The 20,047-nt window shown below is 53.8% G+C and overlaps 1 protein-coding gene across 1 annotated transcript; it reads left to right on the top strand.

The window, feature by feature from the left end:
- Positions 1–53: 53 nt before the first annotated feature.
- Positions 54–19,312, top strand: LOC136563811 (transcription factor E2F1-like). The gene is made up of 9 exons (XM_066561432.1): positions 54–169; positions 486–548; positions 1,074–1,272; positions 15,968–16,058; positions 16,610–16,829; positions 17,142–17,294; positions 17,411–17,525; positions 18,272–18,476; positions 18,881–19,312. The coding sequence occupies exons 1-9, from the start codon at positions 54–56 to the stop codon at positions 19,153–19,155; spliced, it is 1,437 nt and encodes a 478-aa protein (XP_066417529.1). The 3' UTR covers positions 19,156–19,312.
- Positions 19,313–20,047: the final 735 nt, after the last annotated feature.

Below are 20,047 nucleotides of genomic sequence, written 5' to 3' on the forward strand. Positions count from 1 at the left end.
GGGGCGGCGCCCCCGGAAGCGGCGTGCGGCGGGGCGCTGTGGCCGGCGGGGCCATGGCGGGCGGCGGGGATTCGCTTCGCGCTCTGCTCCGCGCCGCCAACGCGCTCCTGCAGCAGCGCCGCTACCACGCCGCTCTCGCCGTCATCAAGGGCTTCCGAAACGGCGCCGTGTGAGTGCTGGGCCCGGGCCGCGGGGTCTCCATCCCTCCCGGGGTGCTGTGAGGGGGAGGCGGTTCCGCTCCCCTCAGCCGCAGTTGGGGTAGCCTGGGCTGGGTTTAGGGTCCCCTTGGGGCCTGGCTCGCTGAGGTGCGTGTGCTCTTCTCCTTCTGCTCGGCTCCCCCCGCTTTGCTGTGCTGCTGCTGCTGGGCTGGCTTAAAAGTAATAGATACTTGGCTAAATACCCTTTTTTTGTCTGTTAGTAGACTAGAAGTACAAGAATTTCGTAGTGTAAAACGAACCCTGAGAAATATTTGTCCACCTTTACAGTTATGGAGCCAAAATCCGTGCCCCACACGCCCTGGTGATGACTTTCCTGTTCAAGAGTGGAAGGTACAAACGCTAATTCTGTGGTTTTGTGTTGCTGCTTAGAATGTTTTCATCACAGCTGTTCGTTTTCGATGTTTGGAGGGGGTTTAAAAAGCAGAAAAATGTGTGAACCGTGGTTGAGCCTTGTCCTGATAGTGAAGCACACACAAATATATATAATTGAGGGATTGAATCACTCATGCAGTGGTTGATGAGGACAGAGGGAGAATTAACAGATGCCAATAGCAATGTTCTGTCCTGTGTTGAAATAAGGGAATCCAGGCTATAGCAGTGCACGTTATGCCTTTCTCTGAGTGCCAGAGGTTTGTATTTAGCAATAAAAAAGTTTTAAAAGGGCTGTTTGAGTAGTGAGAAAATGAAACACAGTCCACAGTGTGGGCAGGGCTGTGCTCTGATGAGGGAAGCCAGAGCTCCTTCCTAAGACATTCCTGGGGTGCCCAAACCATCAGTGTAGGTGGGGAGTGCAGTGCCTAGGCTGTGGGTGCAGGATCTTGTCTTTTCTCTCCTGTGATTGTCTCTTTCCCTCAGTTTCAGGGAGAAGCTGAAGTCCATTGCCCAGGCCACGTACGCTCACTCCCGGAACCTGGCTTATTTTGTGTTCACCTACAAAGGGCTCCTGGCAGCCCAGTCCCGGCTGCAGGGGAAAAAAATCCCATTCCATTCCTTCCTTGCAGCCTGCATTGGGGGCTGGCTGGTGTTTGGTGACAACAATCCCATCAACAGCCAGGTAAAGGCACTTGCTGAAAGTTTCTCTGGCCAGGAAAAACAACAGGTGTGCCAGGAACTGGTTGGGGGCACCTATTTCTGGTGGTTCTGACCAGAAACAGGAGCTCTTTTTTCTTTTTCTCTGCACAAATTGCAGTTTTGACTGCTCTGCACTCAAGTCCCAGCTGTGGCTGTGTGTCTCCAGTTGCAGTGCTGGAAACCCAGGTTTGCCTCCAGAGCTGCACTGGGTTTGTAGGAAGGCAGTCAAATCCAGAGCTGTGGGGTTATCTCCCCTGTCACCTGAGCTGTGCTCACTACCTGTGTGTTCCTGTCTGGCCATCACAGGGTTAAACTCCTCACCTGAAGTGTTGTGAGTGTAGAACTTGATCAGTTAGAGCTGGACTGAACTAAACTGGTTAAAGTGACCACTAAACTGGTTAATCTGACAGATAAATTGACAACTAAACTGGTTAAACTGGAAACTAAACTGACCACTAAACTGGTTAATCTGACAGATAAACTGCTCAAACTGACCACTAAACTGGGTAAACTGGCAACTAAACTGACAGCTAAACTGACAACTAAAATGACAGCTAAACTGGTTAAACTGACAGCTAAACTGATTAATCTGACAGCTAAACTCACCACTAAACTGGTTAAACTCACCACTAAACTGGTTAAACTGATGAGAGCTGCTCAGGAGGTGTTTGATTTAAAGCTGGTTGTTAACACACAGTCACAAACCAGGGAGTGAAACAGCTGCAGATTAATCCCAAGTGCTTGATTTAAGCCAGGCCTGGTGTTAGGCTGTGTCCAGCCTCCTGAGCTCCCATCTGCTTGGCAGGACTGTTCTATCAGCACTGTCTGAGGTGGAATGAGCTGGGCAGAGACAGAAGTTGTGCAAGTGCCCAGCAGTGCTGCATGCAATGCAGCCTGTGATTGCCAAGTCAGAGCAGCAGGCCTTGCAGGAGACACAGAGTTTTGGCAGAGTGCTGATAGGGGCAATGACAGCCTGTTTGCTTTGAAGTGGGGGAGTTGTTCCTGTCCCTCCTGGCTGGATTGTCACTTGTGAAGCCCTGGAGGTGGCTGTGCTCAGTTCTCACCCTGCTCCCTGGGTTTCTCTGTCGCCAGCCAGGGTCTCTGTACAAATCACCAACAGGACAGGACTGCTGGAACGTGCCTTGAGCTTTTTTATTTTCCAGCATCACTCTCATTCCATGGTTATGACAATGGGAAGATGCCACCAGCTCACATCCCAGGCAGCAGACCCAGAACTTAATGTTACAACTCACTTTATAAGGTTTTTTGACCAATCACACAAAGCAAAAGCACATTGACAGTAGTTCTATCCAAGCACTATAAGCACAGGTACCTTTGGTTAAACAATGCTTGCTTATTTCAAATACAATACCTGCTTGTAAGCCTTAAAGCACAGTGCACAGAGCTCCATTATTAAGCTTCAAACTCCCTAATATCTCTCTAGATAAACTTTTCTGCACCTTAGGGAGTTATTCTAGACAAGTGTTAATACACAGACCATTGTTCTATTTGTCCTTGCTTTTCTACTTTTTAAATAATTTTTCTGCTGACCAATCTCATGGCTGCTGCTTAGCTCTACTCACAGTTCTGCTGTCTCTGAGGCCTTTTGCAGCTTTCCCCAAACCCTCTGATTTTGTGGATCCCCACATTTCTCCTCTACAGATCATCATGTACCTGCTGTCCCGCATCCTGTTCGGGCTGTCCCGGCTGGCTGTGGAGAAGGGCTACATCCCCCAGCCCAGGCAGGATCCCTTCCCTCTGCTGGCTGCCCTGGTCTGGGGGACAGTCCTGTGGCTCTTTGAATACCACAGGCACACTCTGCAGCCCTCCCTGCAGTCCTCCATGACCTACCTGTACGAGGACAGTGAGGTGTGGCACGACGTGTCTGACTTCCTCATCTACAACAAAAGGACAGACAGCAAGTAGGTGCTTCACTCTAAACCACCTTGGAATGGGATGGGACCTCCCAGCAGCTGGGGGAAAAGGTTATTCTGTTGCTTTTGACCTGTGATTTTTTAAAATTGCCATCTATCAAGCAGAGTTGGCTCTTGTCTGCAGGACAGAATGTTCTGATAAGGTTTTTGGCTCCTTTTAGAGCAAGCTCAGCCTCCACAGAAACTTGTTGCAGTCTGTTTTTTATTTTCCCTACAAGTGTGGCATTGGGGTTTGTTCTTTAAAAGCTAAATATATTTATAAAATGACAGCCTGACACTCAGTGGAGAGTATGAAACCATGTTCTAGGGCTCATCTGAATGTTCACAAGTGGTTTTTTCTGTGCTGTTGTGCTCACTGTAGTGTGATTGAGGGTGAAGGGAGTGGGGGGACCTGCTGAGCTCTGGGAGCAGGGCCATCATTTCTTCATTGCTGTGGATGGCTGAGAATCCTGTTTAAACTATTATAAGGACAGTTAGGTGCTCCTTGAGAGAGTTCCTCTGCAATTTTCCCTGAGGGAGACAATAAAATGTGTGAGACTAGAACTGTTAGGATTGTCTTGGACCAGCCTGGTAAATCAGGCTTGGAAAGACTATTTTTGCTTGGTTTCTTCCCTGCACTTGGGCTGAATCTGTGCCTCTGTAAAGTGCACTAATGAATACCCTGAAATTATTTTAAACTCATTTGTAAAGCTTTTAAAAGCTGCTTGAACTAAATACCAAAAACAGTTACACAACTTGGGCTCCTCTATGACCAGGCCTCAGATCTCATGCTGGGGATTTTGTGTGTCACAGGGAGCAACATTTCCCAAGCACTTTTATTTATTTTATTTTGGTGGAGCATGAGAAGGGTTTCTCTGAGGTCCAGAGTCTGCTGTCCACAGCAGTGGAAAGTGTTGGCTGTAACCAGATTTGAATCTGATTTTGTACCTGTAGTTTGTGCAGGGTTCATGGATTAATTTAATTGATTAATTTATTCATTATCTTCCTCTCAGAAACACTCTGCTGAGCCCCAGGACAGGGCAGCACACCCTGGGTTATGGCAGAAGATTGACTAGATAGCTGAGAAAGCACAAAAACTGATTTAATTAATCAATTAATAAATTCAAACTCCTCACAGTGCAAGGCACTCACCTGCCATATAACACTACACAGTTCACTCAATGATGTGCATTGAAACAATTCCTGGTTTGATGTGATGATATTTCCAAGAGAATCATTCAATTCCCTGCTCCCTTTTGGCTCAGCTGGGACTGTTTGGTTCACTTTCCCTGTCTCCACCTGCTTTTCCCTGACCTGCCCATGGCATTTCATAATCCTGCTGATGCTCTCTTCATCATCCTTGGAACCCTTTACCCTCCAGGCTCTGGCAATTTCTCCTATTCAATGCTACAGCTGAAATGGTACATTTCACTTCAGGGAGCTTCTGATTTTAAAAAAATTCTCAATTTCTTCTTAAGTCATTTTTCCTTGTCCTCCTAACCTCCTTTATTACTCCTGCATATATTCAGAGTCCTCTTTACTCTTTTATTTTCCCACTTTTCTTTGTCCATGCAAATCCATGATGTACATGGTGCCCAAAAACCAAGATACTTCTTTGTCATAATAACTTTCTGTGATCCCTTCAACTTCTAATTTCATTGCTAACTTCTAATTAACTGCTGTTACAGTCTGGACTGAATAATTGAGTTGGAATCCATCAGACCCCATGAAAGCTGTAAAATTAGGAATTTGGTTTGTTTCTTTTAGCTAAATATTTTTCTCTATATACAGCTGAAATGGTACATTTAACTTCAGGGAGCTTCTAATTAAAAAAAAAATTCTCAATTTCTTCTTAAGTCATTTTTCCTTGTCCTCCTAAACTCCTTTATTACTGTTGCACATATTCAGAGTGCTGCTTTTCTTTATTTTTCCCCTTTTATTTTTTTGCTTTTCTTTATTTTTCCCCTTTTTTTTTTTTGCTTTTCTTTATTTTTCCCCTTTTTTTTTTGCTTTTCTTTATTTTTCCCCTTTTATTTGTCCATGATGTACATGGTGCCCAAAAGCCAAGATACTTCTTTGTCATAATAACTTTCTATGATCCCTTCAACTTCTAATTTCATTGCTAACTTCTAATTAACTGCTGTTACAGTCTGGACTGAATAATTGAATTGAAATCCATCAGACCCCATGAAAGCTGTAAAATTAGGAATTTTGTTTCTTTTGGTTAAATATTTTTCTCTGTATAGAGAAACATAAAGATTCACTACAGAAAAACTGCTGGAGATACAGGTGAGGTCTGATTACTTTATAAACATCTTTCCACCACTCTTGGCTGTTTGAAGCATCTCAGTTTTTCTGTCAGAAACCTCAGTATTGTTCCAACTAAGAGCATTGATATTCTGCTAAAATTGCTGAATTCCTGCAAGCTTTGATGGGATTTCAGAGAGCTGACAGCTGTGCCTTGGGAATTGCTCCCTAAAACTATTAAACTCACAAATCCTTGACCATGTATAATTATTGCAGCAAAAAAAGCTGTGGGCTGGGTGTCTCTGAGAAGGTTTTGATCTGTTAAATTTGTAGCTTGTGGTTCCCTTAGAGGTGGAATAACCTTCCTCTGCTGGGCATTGGACCACTGTGGCTGCTGGTGGAAGGACCAGTGGCCTTTCCTGACCTTTTCACTGCTCTCTGTCCTCAGGAAAATAAATCCCAGCCAAAAACCAGTGTATGGAATCATGCAATCAGTGACCATGACTTCTCCTTGGTTCAAAACTCCCTTTTTCTCTTGGGAATCTCTGTCTTTGTAAGAAAGCCATGGCTGAGCCTGCAGCCATGTGCAGTGGAGCTGCAGGATGCAGCTGCCATCCCTGGATCCCAGCTCTGACCTTTTCACACTGCTCTGTGTCCTCTAGAAAGTAAATCCCAGCCAGAAACCAATGTCTCAGTCAGCCTGGCAGCAGTACCATGACTTCTCCTTGGTTCAAAACTCCCTTTTTCTCTTGGCAATCTCTCCTTTTCTGAGGAAGCCATGGCTGAGCCTGCAGCCATGTGCAGTGGAGCTGCAGGGGGCAGCTGCCATCCCTGGAAGGCCAGTTCCTGACTGCTCTGTGTCCTCTCTAGAAAATAAATCCCAGCCAAAAACCAATGTCTCAGTCAGCCTGGCAGCAGTACCATGACTTCTCATTGGTTCAAAACTCCCTTTTTTCTATTAGAAATCTCTTCCTTTCTAAGGAAGCCATGCCTGAGCCATGTGCAGTGGAGCTGCCATCCCTGGATCTCAGCTCTGACTTTTTCACACTTCTCTGTGTCCTCTAGAAAATAAATTCCAGCCAGAAACCAATGTCTCAATCAGCCTGGCAGCAATGACCATGACTTCTTGGTTCAAAACTCCCTTTTTCTCTTGGCAATCTCTCCTTTCTAAGGAAGCCATGGCTGAGCCTGCAGTGGAGCTGCCATCCCAGCTCCTGACCTTTTCACACTGCTCTGTGTCCTCTCCAGAAAATAAATCCCAGCCAAAAACCAAAGTCTCAATCAGCCTGGCAGCAGGGACCATGACTTTTCCTTGGTTCAAAACTCCCTTTTTTCTCTTGGCAATCTCTTCCTTTCTAAGGAAGCCATGGCTGAGCCTGCAGCCATGTGCAGTGGAGTTGCCATCCCTGGATCCCAGCTCTGACCTTTTCACACTGCTCTCTGTCCTCTCCAGAAAATAAATCCCAGCCAAAAACCAATGTTTGCAGTCAGCCTGGCAGCAGGGACCATGACTTCTCCTTGGTTCAAAATGCCCTTCTTCTCTTGGCAGTCTCTTCCTTTCTAAGGAAGCCATGCCTGAGCCATGTGCAGTGGAGTTGCCATCCCTGGATCCCAGCTCTGACCTTTTCACACTGCTGTGTCCTCTCTAGAAAATAAAACCCACCCAAACACCAGTGTCTGCAGTCAGCCTGGCAGCAGTGACCATGACTTCTCCTTGGTTCAAAACTCCCTTTTTCTCTTGGGAATCTCTGAGGAAGCCATGGCTGAGCTGCAGGGGGCAGCTGCCATCCCTGGATCCCAGCTCTGACCTTTTCACACTGCTCTGTGTCCTCTGCAGAAAACAAATCCCAGCCAAAAACCAATGTCTCAGTCAGCCTGGCAGCAGTGACCATGACTTCTCCTTGGTTCAAAACTCCCTTTTTCTCTTGGGTATCTCTAAGGAAGCCCTGGCTGAGCTGCAGGGGGCAGCTGCCATCCCTGGATCCCAGCTCCTGCCGGGATCCCAGCCCCTGGGGCTCTGCTGCCCGTTGGTTTTCCTGCTGGGCTGGGCCAGGACGTTAAGCTGCAAGTCCCTGCTTTCCCCAGGGAAGTAACTGGGACAGCTCCTTAATGACATCAGCCCCCCTGGCTGTTCCTGGGAGCAGATAGCTGGGGATGAGCCCCTTCTGCTGCCAAGGTGTTGGAACAATGCAGGAGTGTCGTGGGGAAGTGAACTAGAAGTAATTTGTCTGAGTCAGACTTTTGGGATATGTAAGTGACACTCCCTGCCCTCCCCCAGGGCATTGTTTGGGGAATGGAGTGCCCTGTTTGGGTTCCTTTTTATTAGCATTAAAAGCAAAAGAAATAAAGAGACAGTTGGGAAGCCACCTGCATATGGCCTAGTGCTTAAGGATCACAAAGAAGGGTCATTTTCTTCCCCCAGCCCTGACTGGTTTTGAATTTTAAGATGAGCATGGGGTTGTTTGTCTACAACAACTTTATTTTCCCCCTTGTTATTTTCCCCTTGACACCTGACTGATGCTGAGTGTCTCTAAAGAGGAGCAGAGTGTCTCTATCTTTGCTCAGTTTGTCAAAAGCAAGGAACCCTGCATAAAACTGAAGTGTTTAAAATGATGCTTCTCCCTCAGATTTTAAGCCTCTCTTAGAGGCAGTTTTAAAGGTTAATGAATCGAACTGATCAAAAGTTTTCAGCAATCCTGAGCTTATCAAGCAGATTGACTATCCTGGGCTATTAATCATTTATTTTATGAAGGAACAAAGCAGGCTCAAGGTTATTTACTGCTGCTGCCTGCTGCCCTGGCATACCCACTGTGCTTCCCTTGCCTTTGGAGGACAGCTTGTGTGCTGGGCTGGAGAACCCTTTCCGGGACAATTGCATTATTTAACAAAGGTGAAAATGAGACAGCTGCCTGACATTTGGGTTAGGGAAGCTTTTCTGGGCTGTGTTTGATGCTGGCAGTGAAGGAGAGGGTGTTTGAACCTGTGTCTGGCCATTCAGTGCTGCAGAGGAGGGTTTGAGGAGGCTGCTGGGAGCTGTGACCCTGTGTCTGTAGTGGGACAGTGCATTTGTCCTGGCCACCATCCCTGTGTCTGTGCAATACCCAGAGAACTGGCCCTGCTCAGGGCATTTCTCAGAGAATTGTGGGATGGTTCAGGTTGGATGGGACCTTAAAAACCATCCCACCCCTGCCATGGGCAGGGACACCTTCCTCTACCCCAGGTTGCTCCAAACCCCATCCGGCCTGGCCTTGGGCACTGCCAGGGATGGAGCAGCCACAGCTGCTCTGGGCACCCTGTGCCAGGGTGGGGAGGGTGTAGAGCAGCTTTGATATTGGTGCTGTGAGACTTTGCTGCCCTGCTGGAGTAGCTCAGGCTCTGCTTTACACCCAGCTGGGTGTGTGTGGAAGGGCAGAGATGATCCCTGGCTGCTGGAAGGAGCCCTCTGTGCAGAGTGAGCTCTGCAGCTGGCTGGGAGCTGCCATGGAGCCACCAGAACCCTGTGCAGATCCCTCACCAGGAGGAGCTGCTGGGGAGCTCCAACTCATTTTCCCTGCATCAGCACAAAGGTGACCTTTGGTTAATACCCCAAGCTGGGTGCTGCTCCCTGTTTGTCAGGCTGTGTTTGTCTCCCTGGCTCATGGCAGCCTGAAGCTGGATGTGTTTTCTGATGCTGTTTTTGAAACCCAACAGATAAGGGAGGAGGGAAAATAAGGCATCATGTCTGTCTGCCACTGTTAATATTTTTGGGGTGTTAATCTTGAGTTTTCAACCTGTGTGTTCCTACCAGATTGGTGGAGGAGGTAACTTTTTTCTTTACTTAGAAGAATTTTCATGTCTCTGCTGGTGAGGAGGAGAAAAAACAAACTAAAAGCTCTATAATACAGGTATTATTACCTCTGCTTTTGAGATATATTTTGTATTCATAATTACTGTGTAATCCAGGCCTTGATTTTCTGACAGCATAGAATAAAATAAAGAACATAAACTCAGGTAACTTATGTGACACTGATCAGAATGCTTGTAGAAATATCTTGGGCTTTGGGTTTAAAACAATAAAAAGAGAGGGCAGGGGGTTATTGATGTGGCTCTATCCACTATGAATCACATTCTTGTGGCCATTATTTCTGTTGAATCACTCTTTGAATATTACAATACTGTGCTTTGTCTACAAATAAAAATCCTAATTTTTTGTCTTTTTTTTACTGTCCTCATTTTTAAGCTAAAATCTGTGAAGCAATGCTTGATTATTGCATGTCTGTAGTCCTGGATGTAGAGAAGCCATGCACAAGGTGCAGTTTTGGCATGGTTTGGGCTCTGGTGTTACCAGCTTGGAAACAACAGGCAGTGCTGCTTTGACCCCAGCATCAGATTTAATTCCTGCAGGGGTAAGGGTACCAGCTGCAGAAACAAACTGGGATGGCTGACACCCCTTTTTGGTTTTTTAATATGAAAAACAGAGAAAATAAGTAGATCTATGGATGATTTTTCTGCCTTTTCCAAGCTAAAAGTTCAGAGGGAATGTGCTGTAGATGTCACTCACTGCTGTGGTGGTGGGGATGAAGCAGTTGCTGAGTGTCTGTAAGACCAAACCTGCAGCTTTGTAGCTGTTGGAATGCTGGAGTGTCCAGCCTGGGCCATGAGAAGCCAAATCAACACCTCCAAACTGATGCCAGTGCTACTTTCAAGTGTTTTTTTTCCTCCTCACAGAGTGTCACACTCTGTCTGAGCCCTTGTTCTGCTCCAGGTGAAGCTCTGGGTGACCTGTAGGTTTTATTCTGACAAAAGCAAAAGTGTTCCAGCGCTTCTGGGTTCTCAGTGCCAGTGACCATGTGGTGGGAAGTGAACCTGGACTGGCTGCAGACACTCAGGAGAGGTAGAAGCCAGAGCCTGGCATATTCCCAAATCACTCCTGGATAAAAGCCCCAGGCTCCCAGAAACACTTCAGCCTCTCTGTTCTTCCATGGGGTTTGAGTGAAGGAAATGCAAGAGCCTTGTGGAATGGAGTGGCTCGCAGTGTTTGTGGTGTTTTGGCTCAGAGGATGAGACGAGGCTGCTCTGGCTGGGTGTGGAGCAGAGCAGGAGGGGAACAGGCTCTGTGCCCATGGCTTCCCTGAGAGACCCTGCCTGATGTGAGCTTTAAAAGCAGATGCCACCACAGGAGAGGAGGAGATGGCACTGCTGAGTCTGGTGTGCCCAGCATCCAGAAGAGGAGCTGACCTGGTGTCCTGTGGAAAGAACTGTGTTATCTTCTGTAAAGATGCAAGGGAACAGGCACTGCCTGGCTTTTGGGACTGGGATCTGAGAGGAGACACCTAAGCCAGGGCTGCTCCCTTCTGCCACAAGCCAGCTTTAGACATTGTTTATGCTTCCAGAAAATTGCTTTGGTTTGCACAGAGCAACAGTGATGGCTCAGGGGGCAGAGCTGAGGGACTGCAGGGTCAGGGCAGCACAACTGGGGGGCTCTGGGCTTTCCTCAGCTGCCTGGTGCCACCACAGGCAGATTGTGCCACACTGCCAATTCACCCTCTTGTGAGCAAACCAGTGACCTGGGAACAGGGACATTGGCTGGAGACCCCAGGGAAGTCCTACTGTCCTTCCATGTGCCAGCTCAGCACACTCTGTCAGGACCCAGCACATTCCTCTGGCTGCCCTGCAGGACTTGAGACCCTGGCAGGGGGCTCAGAGACCTTGGCACGAGTCAAAGACACCCATGCCTTTGATTTTAACCCATGGAAACAATTCCCAACTTTGTGTGAGGATTTACAAGCCAAAAGAGTTTGAATAGAATGACAGTGAATTTGTCACAGGGTGAAAAAGTAGAATTTTGGGGTTTTAGAATGGGGGTTCAAGAGGCAAGATGGAGGAATCTGGGCATGTCCTGTTCTTCTTCTTCTTCTTGTCCTCCATCTTCTGCTGTGATGGTGGCACTTTTGGATTGGTTTAGAGTAGAGACAAACTGTCTAACATAGGTGAAAGGTATTGGAAAATTATTGTAAATAAAGCACAGGTAGTTCTTAGTATAAAAAGCCAACACCACCCCAAGGGCAGGGACTGTGCCACAACCTGACCTGCTGGACAGATCTCAGCAGGTCAGAGAAAGAATGTGATAGATAAGAAAAGATAAACAACTTTGAAAAGCAGAACCGACGAATCTCAGCTTCTTCTTCAGTCATGGGGCTGGGAAAAAAGAGACTTTCTGATACCTTGGGGTCATCTCAACCACAGAAACCCAAGAACACTCCATTGTGGGAGCTGCTGGAGGCAGGAGTGTGACGGCAGGGACAGTAACTGTGCTCCTGGGACACCCCATGGGAGCTGCTGGAGGCAGGACAGACTGCCAGGGCAGGGACAGTGACTGAGCCCAGGGCTGTTTCCATCCTGCCAGCTCTCCTCCCCCTGCCCCTGCTGCCAGGTGATTTTCCAGCACAGGTACCAGCTGTGCTCCAGCTGCAGCCTTTCCCCAGCACACACCCCTTGCTCCGAGTCCATCCCACAGTGCCAAACCCACCCAAACTCCCACGGGCTGAATTCTGCTGGGGCACAGAGTGTCTGAGCAGCCTCCTGATGCTCTCCAGGCCGAGCAGGGCTGTGCAGACAGGGCTTTATCTGGGAGCAGCACCTGCCGCACTGCTAATCTTGGGAGCACGTCTGCACTCCTTAGCGGGGCTGCAGTTGTGCAGGAGACAGAATTCATCTGCTTCCCCTCATCCACATGCAAGGAAAGGCCCTGCCCGCCCTTCTCCCACCAGCGTTTGCCTTTCATTTGTCTCCACTGCCAGCCCTTTTCGCGCTGAAAGCCGCGGAGAGGCTCCTGCAGAGGGGGCAGAGCCTGCTCCCCCCGAACAGCTCCTGCATGAATTAGGGGGGGTGAAGGCGGCCTTTGTGAGCCGAGAGGGAGCAGCTGGTGCGGCAGCTGTGTCCCAAACCCTGCCTCATCCCAGGAAACGCCGGGCTGGGGCTCCCCAGGGATGGGGAGAGCACCGCCAGCCATGCGCTCCCGCCCGGCTGCTGGGCTTGCCTCTTCCCCCTTCCCCAGATGGAAGAAGCATTAACTGTGTGCAAACATCTGGTCTAACTGTTGCTTATGCTTCCTAGTAATGATGATATTGCAGTGGAAGGGCTCTGGAGAGTGGGGCCTGGAATATTAGAAGGGCCAAGTGTTAATTAACTGTATTAATTTCCTTTAAGCAAGGCAGCGTTTCTATTTGCTCTCTGCTGATGAAGAAATGAGGCACAGCGAGTTGATTTGATTGGTCACGGACATGCACCACGTTCCTGCTGTATTTAAGGATGGAGAGATCCAGGGAAATCACAGCCCTGCTCAGTGCTGGCCATCCCCATGGGAATTGCAACCGCTGCCAAAATATCCAGCATAAAATCCTTTAAAGCCAGAAACCTGTTAGGCCAGCACAGGGGCACTGCATGTCAGGATCTGCTCTGCAGCAGAGGAGTTAACTCATCCCTGCAAATGCCTCCTGCATCCCACGCACTGCTGGGAAAAACAACCCTTCTTTCTCCTGCACAGCCCTTCTCCTGCACAGCCCTTCCTTCTCCTGCATCCCAGGCAGGTCAGGCTTGGCACTGCTGGGAAAAACAGCCTTTCTTTCTCCTGTCCAGCCCTTCTCCTGCACAGCCCTTCTTTCTCCTGCCCAGCCCTTCTCCTGCACAGCCCTTCTTTCTCCTGCCCAGCCCTTCCTTCTCCTGCATCCCAGGCAGGTCAGGCTTGGCAGCAGGGCTGGGGCAGGAGCCAGCGCTGGCTCCCAGCCCTGCCTGGCAGCACAGCGGGCTGGGGGCCACTGTGCTCCACCATGGGGACACGTGGGACAGCTCCTGGGGGGCACAGAGGGGTGAAACCCTGGGTTGGGTGCCTTGTTCGGAGCCCACTGCACACTTTCCTCATGAGCTTCCCCTGCAAAAGGCCTAATCTTGAAATGCTTTTTAAAAGTTATTATTAGCAGGATGTACTTTTTTCCTTTTTAATTTTGCTTCCTCATGCAGCAGGAGGTTATCAGTGTCCTGCAGGCAGGAGATAGTGGCGCTGGGAGCCGCCTGTCCCGTGTCTCGTGGGTGGACTCTCATCTCTCTCAGCATATGGGGCCACTCCCTGCTCCGGCTGCCGTCCCTGTGTCCCTGCCTCTCCCCTGCCACACGGTGCCACGGCCGGAGATAGCGCCTGGCACGGTCAAGTGCAGGTTGTGCTGCCGGCAGAGCTTTTCCTCTGCCCTCTGAGGGGTTATCAGGCAGTCCTGAAGGAGCTGCCGAGATCCGCAGCTGTTTGATGTTTGGAAACACAGAATGCCGTGAATCAGCGGCCGAACGGATGGAGCAGATTGCAGCATCCCGGTGCTCCCCTGGAGCAGCGTGAGCCTGAAACCTCCAGACTTGCCCGACAGCCTCACCCATGGTCTCGGAGCTGCTTTGAACAAGGGCAACCCTGAGCTGAGCCCTGCATCGCTCCAGCACTTTTAGACTAAAATCCTGCAGGCGCCTGGCCCTGCAAGACAGGAGAGCTCCCGCCCCAGCACGGCTGAGCACCAGTGATGTCCCCAAAGCAGGGCAGGCTGGGCTGGCTGTCACCCCCGGGCAAGGGGAACACACGGGGACAGCCTGGGACACCCTGCACAGCCCAAAGCCACCCTCCTCACCAGCAGTGACACCCGTGCATGGGAGGAGCGTGGCTCACACCGTGCAGGGCACGGAGCGAGCTGAACTTTGCTCGTGGGTGCGTGGCCCGTCCTCCCGGGCAGCCAGGGCGGGGAGCGGCCGCCGCCGGAGCCCATCAGCCCGGCGGGGCTGAGCCCGGGCCGGGACCGGCTCCGCCTGAGCCTGGAACTCCCCACGGGGGAAAACCGGGAGCTGGGGCCGGGGCGGAGCGAGGAATCCGCGGCGGCATACAGGAGGGGACACCCCCGTGGGAGGCACAAAGAGGGACACGGGAGGGGACACCCTCGGGGGGGACACAAACAGGGACACAGGAGGGGACACACATATGGGGGACACAAAGAGGGACACGGGAGGGGACACCCCCGGAGGGACACAAAGAGGGACAGGGGAGGGGACACCCCTATAGGGGACACGGGGGACACAAACAGGGACTTGGGAACACCTCAATGGGCGACGCAAAGAGGGACACAGGAGGGGACACCCCCGGGGGGAACCCGGGAGACACAAACAGGGACAGGGGAGGGGACACACACAGCGCGCGCCGCACCCACGCGCCGCCCCCGCCGCGTCCCCGAGCCGCGCTCCCATTGGCTGCCGCCCCGGCGCGGCGCCGCTGATTGGTCGCCTGTCAGCGCGGCCCCCGCCCGCCAATGGCCGCGCGGCACCGCCCGCCCCCCCGCTCGCTCCAGCCAATGGCAGCGCGCCCTCGCCTCCCCGCCGCGGCGGACGCAGCCAATGGGCGGGCGGCGGGGCGGCTCGCGCCGCTTTTCGCGGCAAAAAGGATTTGGCGCGCAAAGGCGCGCGGGGCCGGCGCGCCGAACAATCCGGCGGCGGGCGCAGCGGAGCCGGAACCGGAGCCGGAGCGCAGCGGCCCCGCGCCCGCCATGGGCCGCGCCCCTGTCCGCGCCCTGCCCGCTGCGCCGCCCGCCGCACCGGCGGCACCGGCTGCCATGTGAGCCATGGCGGCGGCGGGCGGCGCGGCGGGGCTGGCGGCGCTGCTGGGCAGCGCCTCCCCGCACCTCCTGATCGTCTCCGCCGCCGCCGAGGAGCCCGCGGGCGGCGGCCACCCCGATACCGACCTCCTGCTCTTCGCCACGCCGCAGCCCGCCCGCCCCGGCGCCGCGCCCAGACGGCCCGCGCTGGGCCGCCCGCCGGTAACCCCCGCGAGCGGGATGGGGAGGGGGCGGGGGCCGGGGCCGGGCGGGGGCTCCGGGGACCGGCGGGCCCGGGCTGTGTTCCGGGCTGTGCAGTATTGAGCCTCGAACCGGCCGTGTACCGACCGGGCCGTATACCCGACGGGGTACATGGGGCCGTATAGCCGAGCCGGGCTGTACAATGGGCCCGGCTGGATACCGGGCCGTGCTTTGTAGCGAGCCGTGCCGTACCGAGCCGGGCTGTACAGCGAGCCGTGCTTATCCCGGACAGGGCTCCGGGTCGGGCCGGGCCGGGCCGTACTGCTCCGTGCTGTGCCCCGTGCCATATCCCGTGCCCCGCTCGGTGTCAGCCCGTGCCCGGTGCTCCCGGCTGTGCCAGGCTGTACGGCCGGGCCGTGCCACGCAGCACCTGCCGGGCCGGCCCTGCCCCGTCGCCGCTCCGGAAGCCGCAGGCCCGGGCGCCGGGCCGTGCTTTGCTCCCCACCCACGGCCCAGGCCGGCTTTGGGGCGCTCCCCGCAGCGTGGCAGGGCCCCCCCGGTGGGGACAGCCCCCCATCCCCGCCGGGGTGTGTGACACACCTGTCCCCCCCTTCCTGCTGGGATCTGGGGTGTCTGTACCCCATGGTGCTGGGGGGGTTCCTCACAGACGCCCTTCGGGAGCCTGGGGGGGCTGTCCCCGTGCTGACCCCGTCCCTTGCAGGTGAAGAGGAAGCTGAACTTGGAGACGGATCACCAGTACATAGCGGAGAGTTTGCCAGTGAGCCGGGGCAAGGCCAGGAACCCTGCTAAAGGTATCAGCTCCACTCCCCCTGGCCCCCTTGCCAGCCCAGCTCAGAGCAGAGCTCCAGCAGCCCCACTCTGCTCTCCCAGGCTCATCCCTGGCAGGTTCTTCCAGGCCCTTTGTGTCGGTGTGGATGTCCCTGGGGCTGTCCACTCTCCACACTCGCTGCTGTGCCCTGCGCTGGTGGCATGGTTGTCCTGCCCTTCTGCTGGGTGTCACACTGGCTCTGTCCCTCCCTGTGGGATGGAGCTGAAGGTGCCAGCATGGTGTCAGTGCAGTGTCCCAGGAGGACCTGCTGCTATCTCCCCCCTCGGTGTCTCAGTCACAACTGCGGTCACAACAGAGCACAGGTGTCACAGCCTGTGCCAGGTGCTCCAACATCCTTCCTGCAGGGGATTTGGGCAGCTCACCCCATTGCCCTGACAAAACAGATTGGGTTTGGGGTGCCAGTCCTGGTCACTGGTCCATAAGCCACCTGCAAGCAGGTGGCAGGAGTTTTGTGACCTTTCAGCTCTGGCTTTCCCTTGTGGCTGAATGACACTTGTCCTCCACGTCTGGCAGGGGCAAAGTCTCCTGGAGAGAAGTCCCGGTATGAAACCTCCCTGAACCTCACCACCAAGCGCTTCCTGGAGCTGCTGAGCCAGTCCCCAGATGGTGTGGTGGACCTCAACTGGGCGGCCGAGGTGCTGAAGGTGCAGAAGAGGCGCATCTACGACATCACCAACGTCCTGGAGGGCATACAGCTCATCACCAAGAAATCCAAGAACCACATCCAGTGGCTGTATGTCCCTGGCCTCATGGGGTGTGCCTGGGGTGGGGGAGCTGTCTGGGTGGAGGAGGGTCTTACTTGGGTGGAGAATTTCAGGGTGGGGTCACCAGAGCTTGTGCTGCAGGGGAGGGCTGTGCTCAGTGGCACAAGGCTCCTGTGAGTCCCCCTGGGACCCCCAAGTCATCCAGGGCATTGGGTGGGGGGCTGCATCCAGCCTTGGGGAGGGCTCTGCTGCTAAAATCCCTGCAGGGCTGCTTTCCTGGCTGTGGGCTGGGGCACAGGAAGCTGTGGGGGCTGGCTGCTGATGGACACGGTGCTCCCCAGGGGCAGCCAGGCCACCGTGGGAGCGCCAGGCCGGCACCGGCTGCTGGAGAAGGAGCTGCGGGAGCTGCAGGCGGCCGAGCGGCAGCTGGATGACCTCATCCAGATGTGCACGGTGCAGCTACGCCTGCTCACAGAGGACCCCGCCAACCAGCAATATCCTTTGGTTGAGGGGCGGGGCTGGCTGGGTGGTGGCTGTGGTTGAGCCCTGGAGGCACAGGCAGGGCGGTTCTCAGCCCACATCCCCGTGTCCCTTCCTTGACCCGCCCCACCGCAGCCTATGTCACCTGCCAGGACCTCCGCAGCATCGTGGACCCCGCGGAGCAAATGGTGATGGTGATCAAAGCCCCCCCAGAGACCCAGCTGCAGGTGTCAGACCCTGCAGAGGTGAGTTGGGGTCACGCTCTGCTCCTCCTGTGCCCTCCCTGAGCAGCCCAGTGTTCTCTGCTGTCAGAGTGTCGGGGGGTGATGGTCAGGACAGACGGACACGAGAGATCTCTGCAGCCAGGGCTGGAACTTGGGGGTTATTGCAAAGGGCCTGGGGGCAGGGCCCTGCTGGGAGCTGCCAGACACAGCTCAGAGCAGGACTGAGAGAAGAGAGGGGGAGAGAGGATGAGACGGTAAGAGAGTAAAAGGGTAAGGGAGTAAAAAAGGTAAGAGAGTAAAAAGGGTAAGAGAGCAAGGTTCCTGTTACAATACCATAAATCTTCTTCTGTGTTGAATATTCTCATTCTCACTAACCAATCTAGTACAAGATACAAATCCTACAGCATTTACATACAGCCTATAAGAATCATTACATTACCATACTGTGTTACATTTTAAACCCTAAGAACTCCTCTTTGGGCCCCTTCTGCCAAGCCAGTGGGGTCTGCTCTGAGCCTTGGGCCTGTCTGCAAGCAGAGGGTGTTGTTCCATCAAAAGGGGATCACCTTCAGCTGGCCACACCATTGTTTTCCAGTTGTTAGTAACTGAGGGATCTCAAAGCTGCTTTCATTTCAATCTTGCTTATAGTTTCTATATTCTCAAAATCTTTTGCCAGGCAATCATATTGATAAAGCTTTCCTGTTTCATCTTCCCCAACACTCTGCGTGTCCCTGTGCCACCTTGTGTCACTCCTGTCCCCTCCCCAGGCGTTCCAGGTCTCTGTGAGAAGCACTCAGGGCCCCATTGATGTGTTCCTGTGCCCCGAGGACAGCTCGGGGGTCTGCAGCCCTGTCAAGAGCCCCTTCAAAGCCCCTGCTGAGGACTCTCCTCCCAGCCATTCACAGCCCAGAGCCCCCCTGCTCCTGCATCCTGCCCAGGATGTGAACATGCCTCTGCTGCCTGGAGAGCAAGGTGGGGCTGGGGACACGAGGGAGCAGGGAACACGAGCTGGGGACATGAGGAAGGGGGCTGGGGACATGAGAGAGCTGGGGACACGAGGGAGGGGGCTGGGGACACAAGGAGGCTCTGGACACAAGGGGGCTGGGGGACACGAGAGACTTGGGGACACAAGGGAGCTGGGGACACAAAGAGGCTGGGGACAGGAGGGAGGAGCTGGGGACACGAGGGAGGAGCTGGTGGGATGTCACGGTGGCTCTCAGCCCCTCGGAAGTGGCCCAAGCAAGGAGCTGGCATGCTGCTAAGGCACCCCAACAAGGCAGGGAGGTGGGAAGGCAGGATCTCCCTAGCCAAAAAAGCTTTTTGGGGGGTTTCTTTGGAGAGTATTATGGGATTTACAGCTGTTGCCATGCCCACAGAAGCACTGCTGCCAGGGCCGAGCACGCTGCCCAGCAAGGGCCCAGAGGAGGAGGAGGAGGAGGAGGAGGAGGAGGAGGTGAGCCTGTCTCCCCTGGCCTCCATGGACATGCTGCTGGAGCAGAGCAGGGAGGACCTGGCGGGTTTCCTGCCCGATGAGTTCATCAACCTGTCGCCACCCCAGGCACAGGACTATCACTTTGGGCTGGAGGAGGGCGAGGGCATCAGCGAGCTCTTCGACTGCAACTTTGGGGACTTCACCCCCTTGGACTTCTGAGGCTGAGCCCACCTGGGTGTTTGGGGCAGTGCCAGGGGAGGGGCAGCCCTGGCAGGGCAGGGCAGGGCAGCCCCTCTGGCTCCAGTGCTCCCTGTTCTCCCCCATCCCTTTTTGCAATATTTTCTCGTTATCCCTCCAGCCCGGTGGCATCCCCAGCTCCAGCCCCACCAGGAGGATGCCAGGGTGGGGTTCCCAACTTGGGGGACCCCCCCATAGGGCCCTGATCAGGGGCACTGCCCAGGGCAGAGCCACTGTCCCCCAGGAGCCCGTTCCAGAGCTTTAAGCAGTCCTGTGTATAGATTAATGATTTGATTAATTTATTATTGTCCCCTGGGGACAGCGTTTCATTTCCATGGGGGTTTGGGGGGCTGTACAGCAGAGTGGGGGTGCTGAGAGTTTTTGTTGTGCTGGGAGGGGGTGGTGGAGGTGTGGGGGTGCTGGCTTAGGGCTGTCCCCCTGCCTGGGGGCTGCCCACAGCCTGGCTGAGCGTGGGGTATTTATTTATTATTTATGGCAAGTGGAGCTCTCCCAGGACATGGAGGGGGCAGGAGGGAGCAGGAGGACGGTGCTGGTGGGACATGGAGGGTGTGACCAGGGTCTCACCAGCACATCCTGGCTTTGCTTGTGTCCAGAAGGGGCTGGCAAGGCCACGGCTGTGGCAGGTGGCAGTGGGGACGGGGCTGGGGGGCTGGTGGCCCTGGGACCGTGTGCTTGTCCCCTCAGGGGACACAGAGGTGGCCAGGGGGAGCGTCTCTGCAGGTGAGCACCCAACGCTGTCTCCAGGCTTTCCTTCCCCTCCCTGTGCAGCCCTTTGGCTCTGGCTCCCCAAGCCCAGGCCACTGGGGCTGGGAGAGGAGGGGAGGGGGATCCTGGGGTCCCCCTGGGCCGAGCT

This window comes from Molothrus aeneus, chromosome 17 (genome assembly GCF_037042795.1).
Source record: "Molothrus aeneus isolate 106 chromosome 17, BPBGC_Maene_1.0, whole genome shotgun sequence".
In the NCBI taxonomy this organism is placed as follows: domain Eukaryota; kingdom Metazoa; phylum Chordata; class Aves; order Passeriformes; family Icteridae; genus Molothrus; species Molothrus aeneus.

What these genes read in the sequence shown, in the direction of transcription:
- LOC136563811 (XM_066561432.1), top strand. Translation starts at nt 54, where the DNA reads ATGGCGGGCGGCGGGGATTCGCTTCGCGCTCTGCTCCGCGCCGCCAAC. An exon ending in GGCCAGGAACCCTGCTAAAG is followed by an intron (nt 16,059 to 16,609) that starts GTATCAGCTCCA and finishes CACGTCTGGCAG; the next exon opens with GGGCAAAGTCTCCTGGAGAG. An exon ending in AAGAACCACATCCAGTGGCT is followed by an intron (nt 16,830 to 17,141) that starts GTATGTCCCTGG and finishes GGTGCTCCCCAG; the next exon opens with GGGCAGCCAGGCCACCGTGG.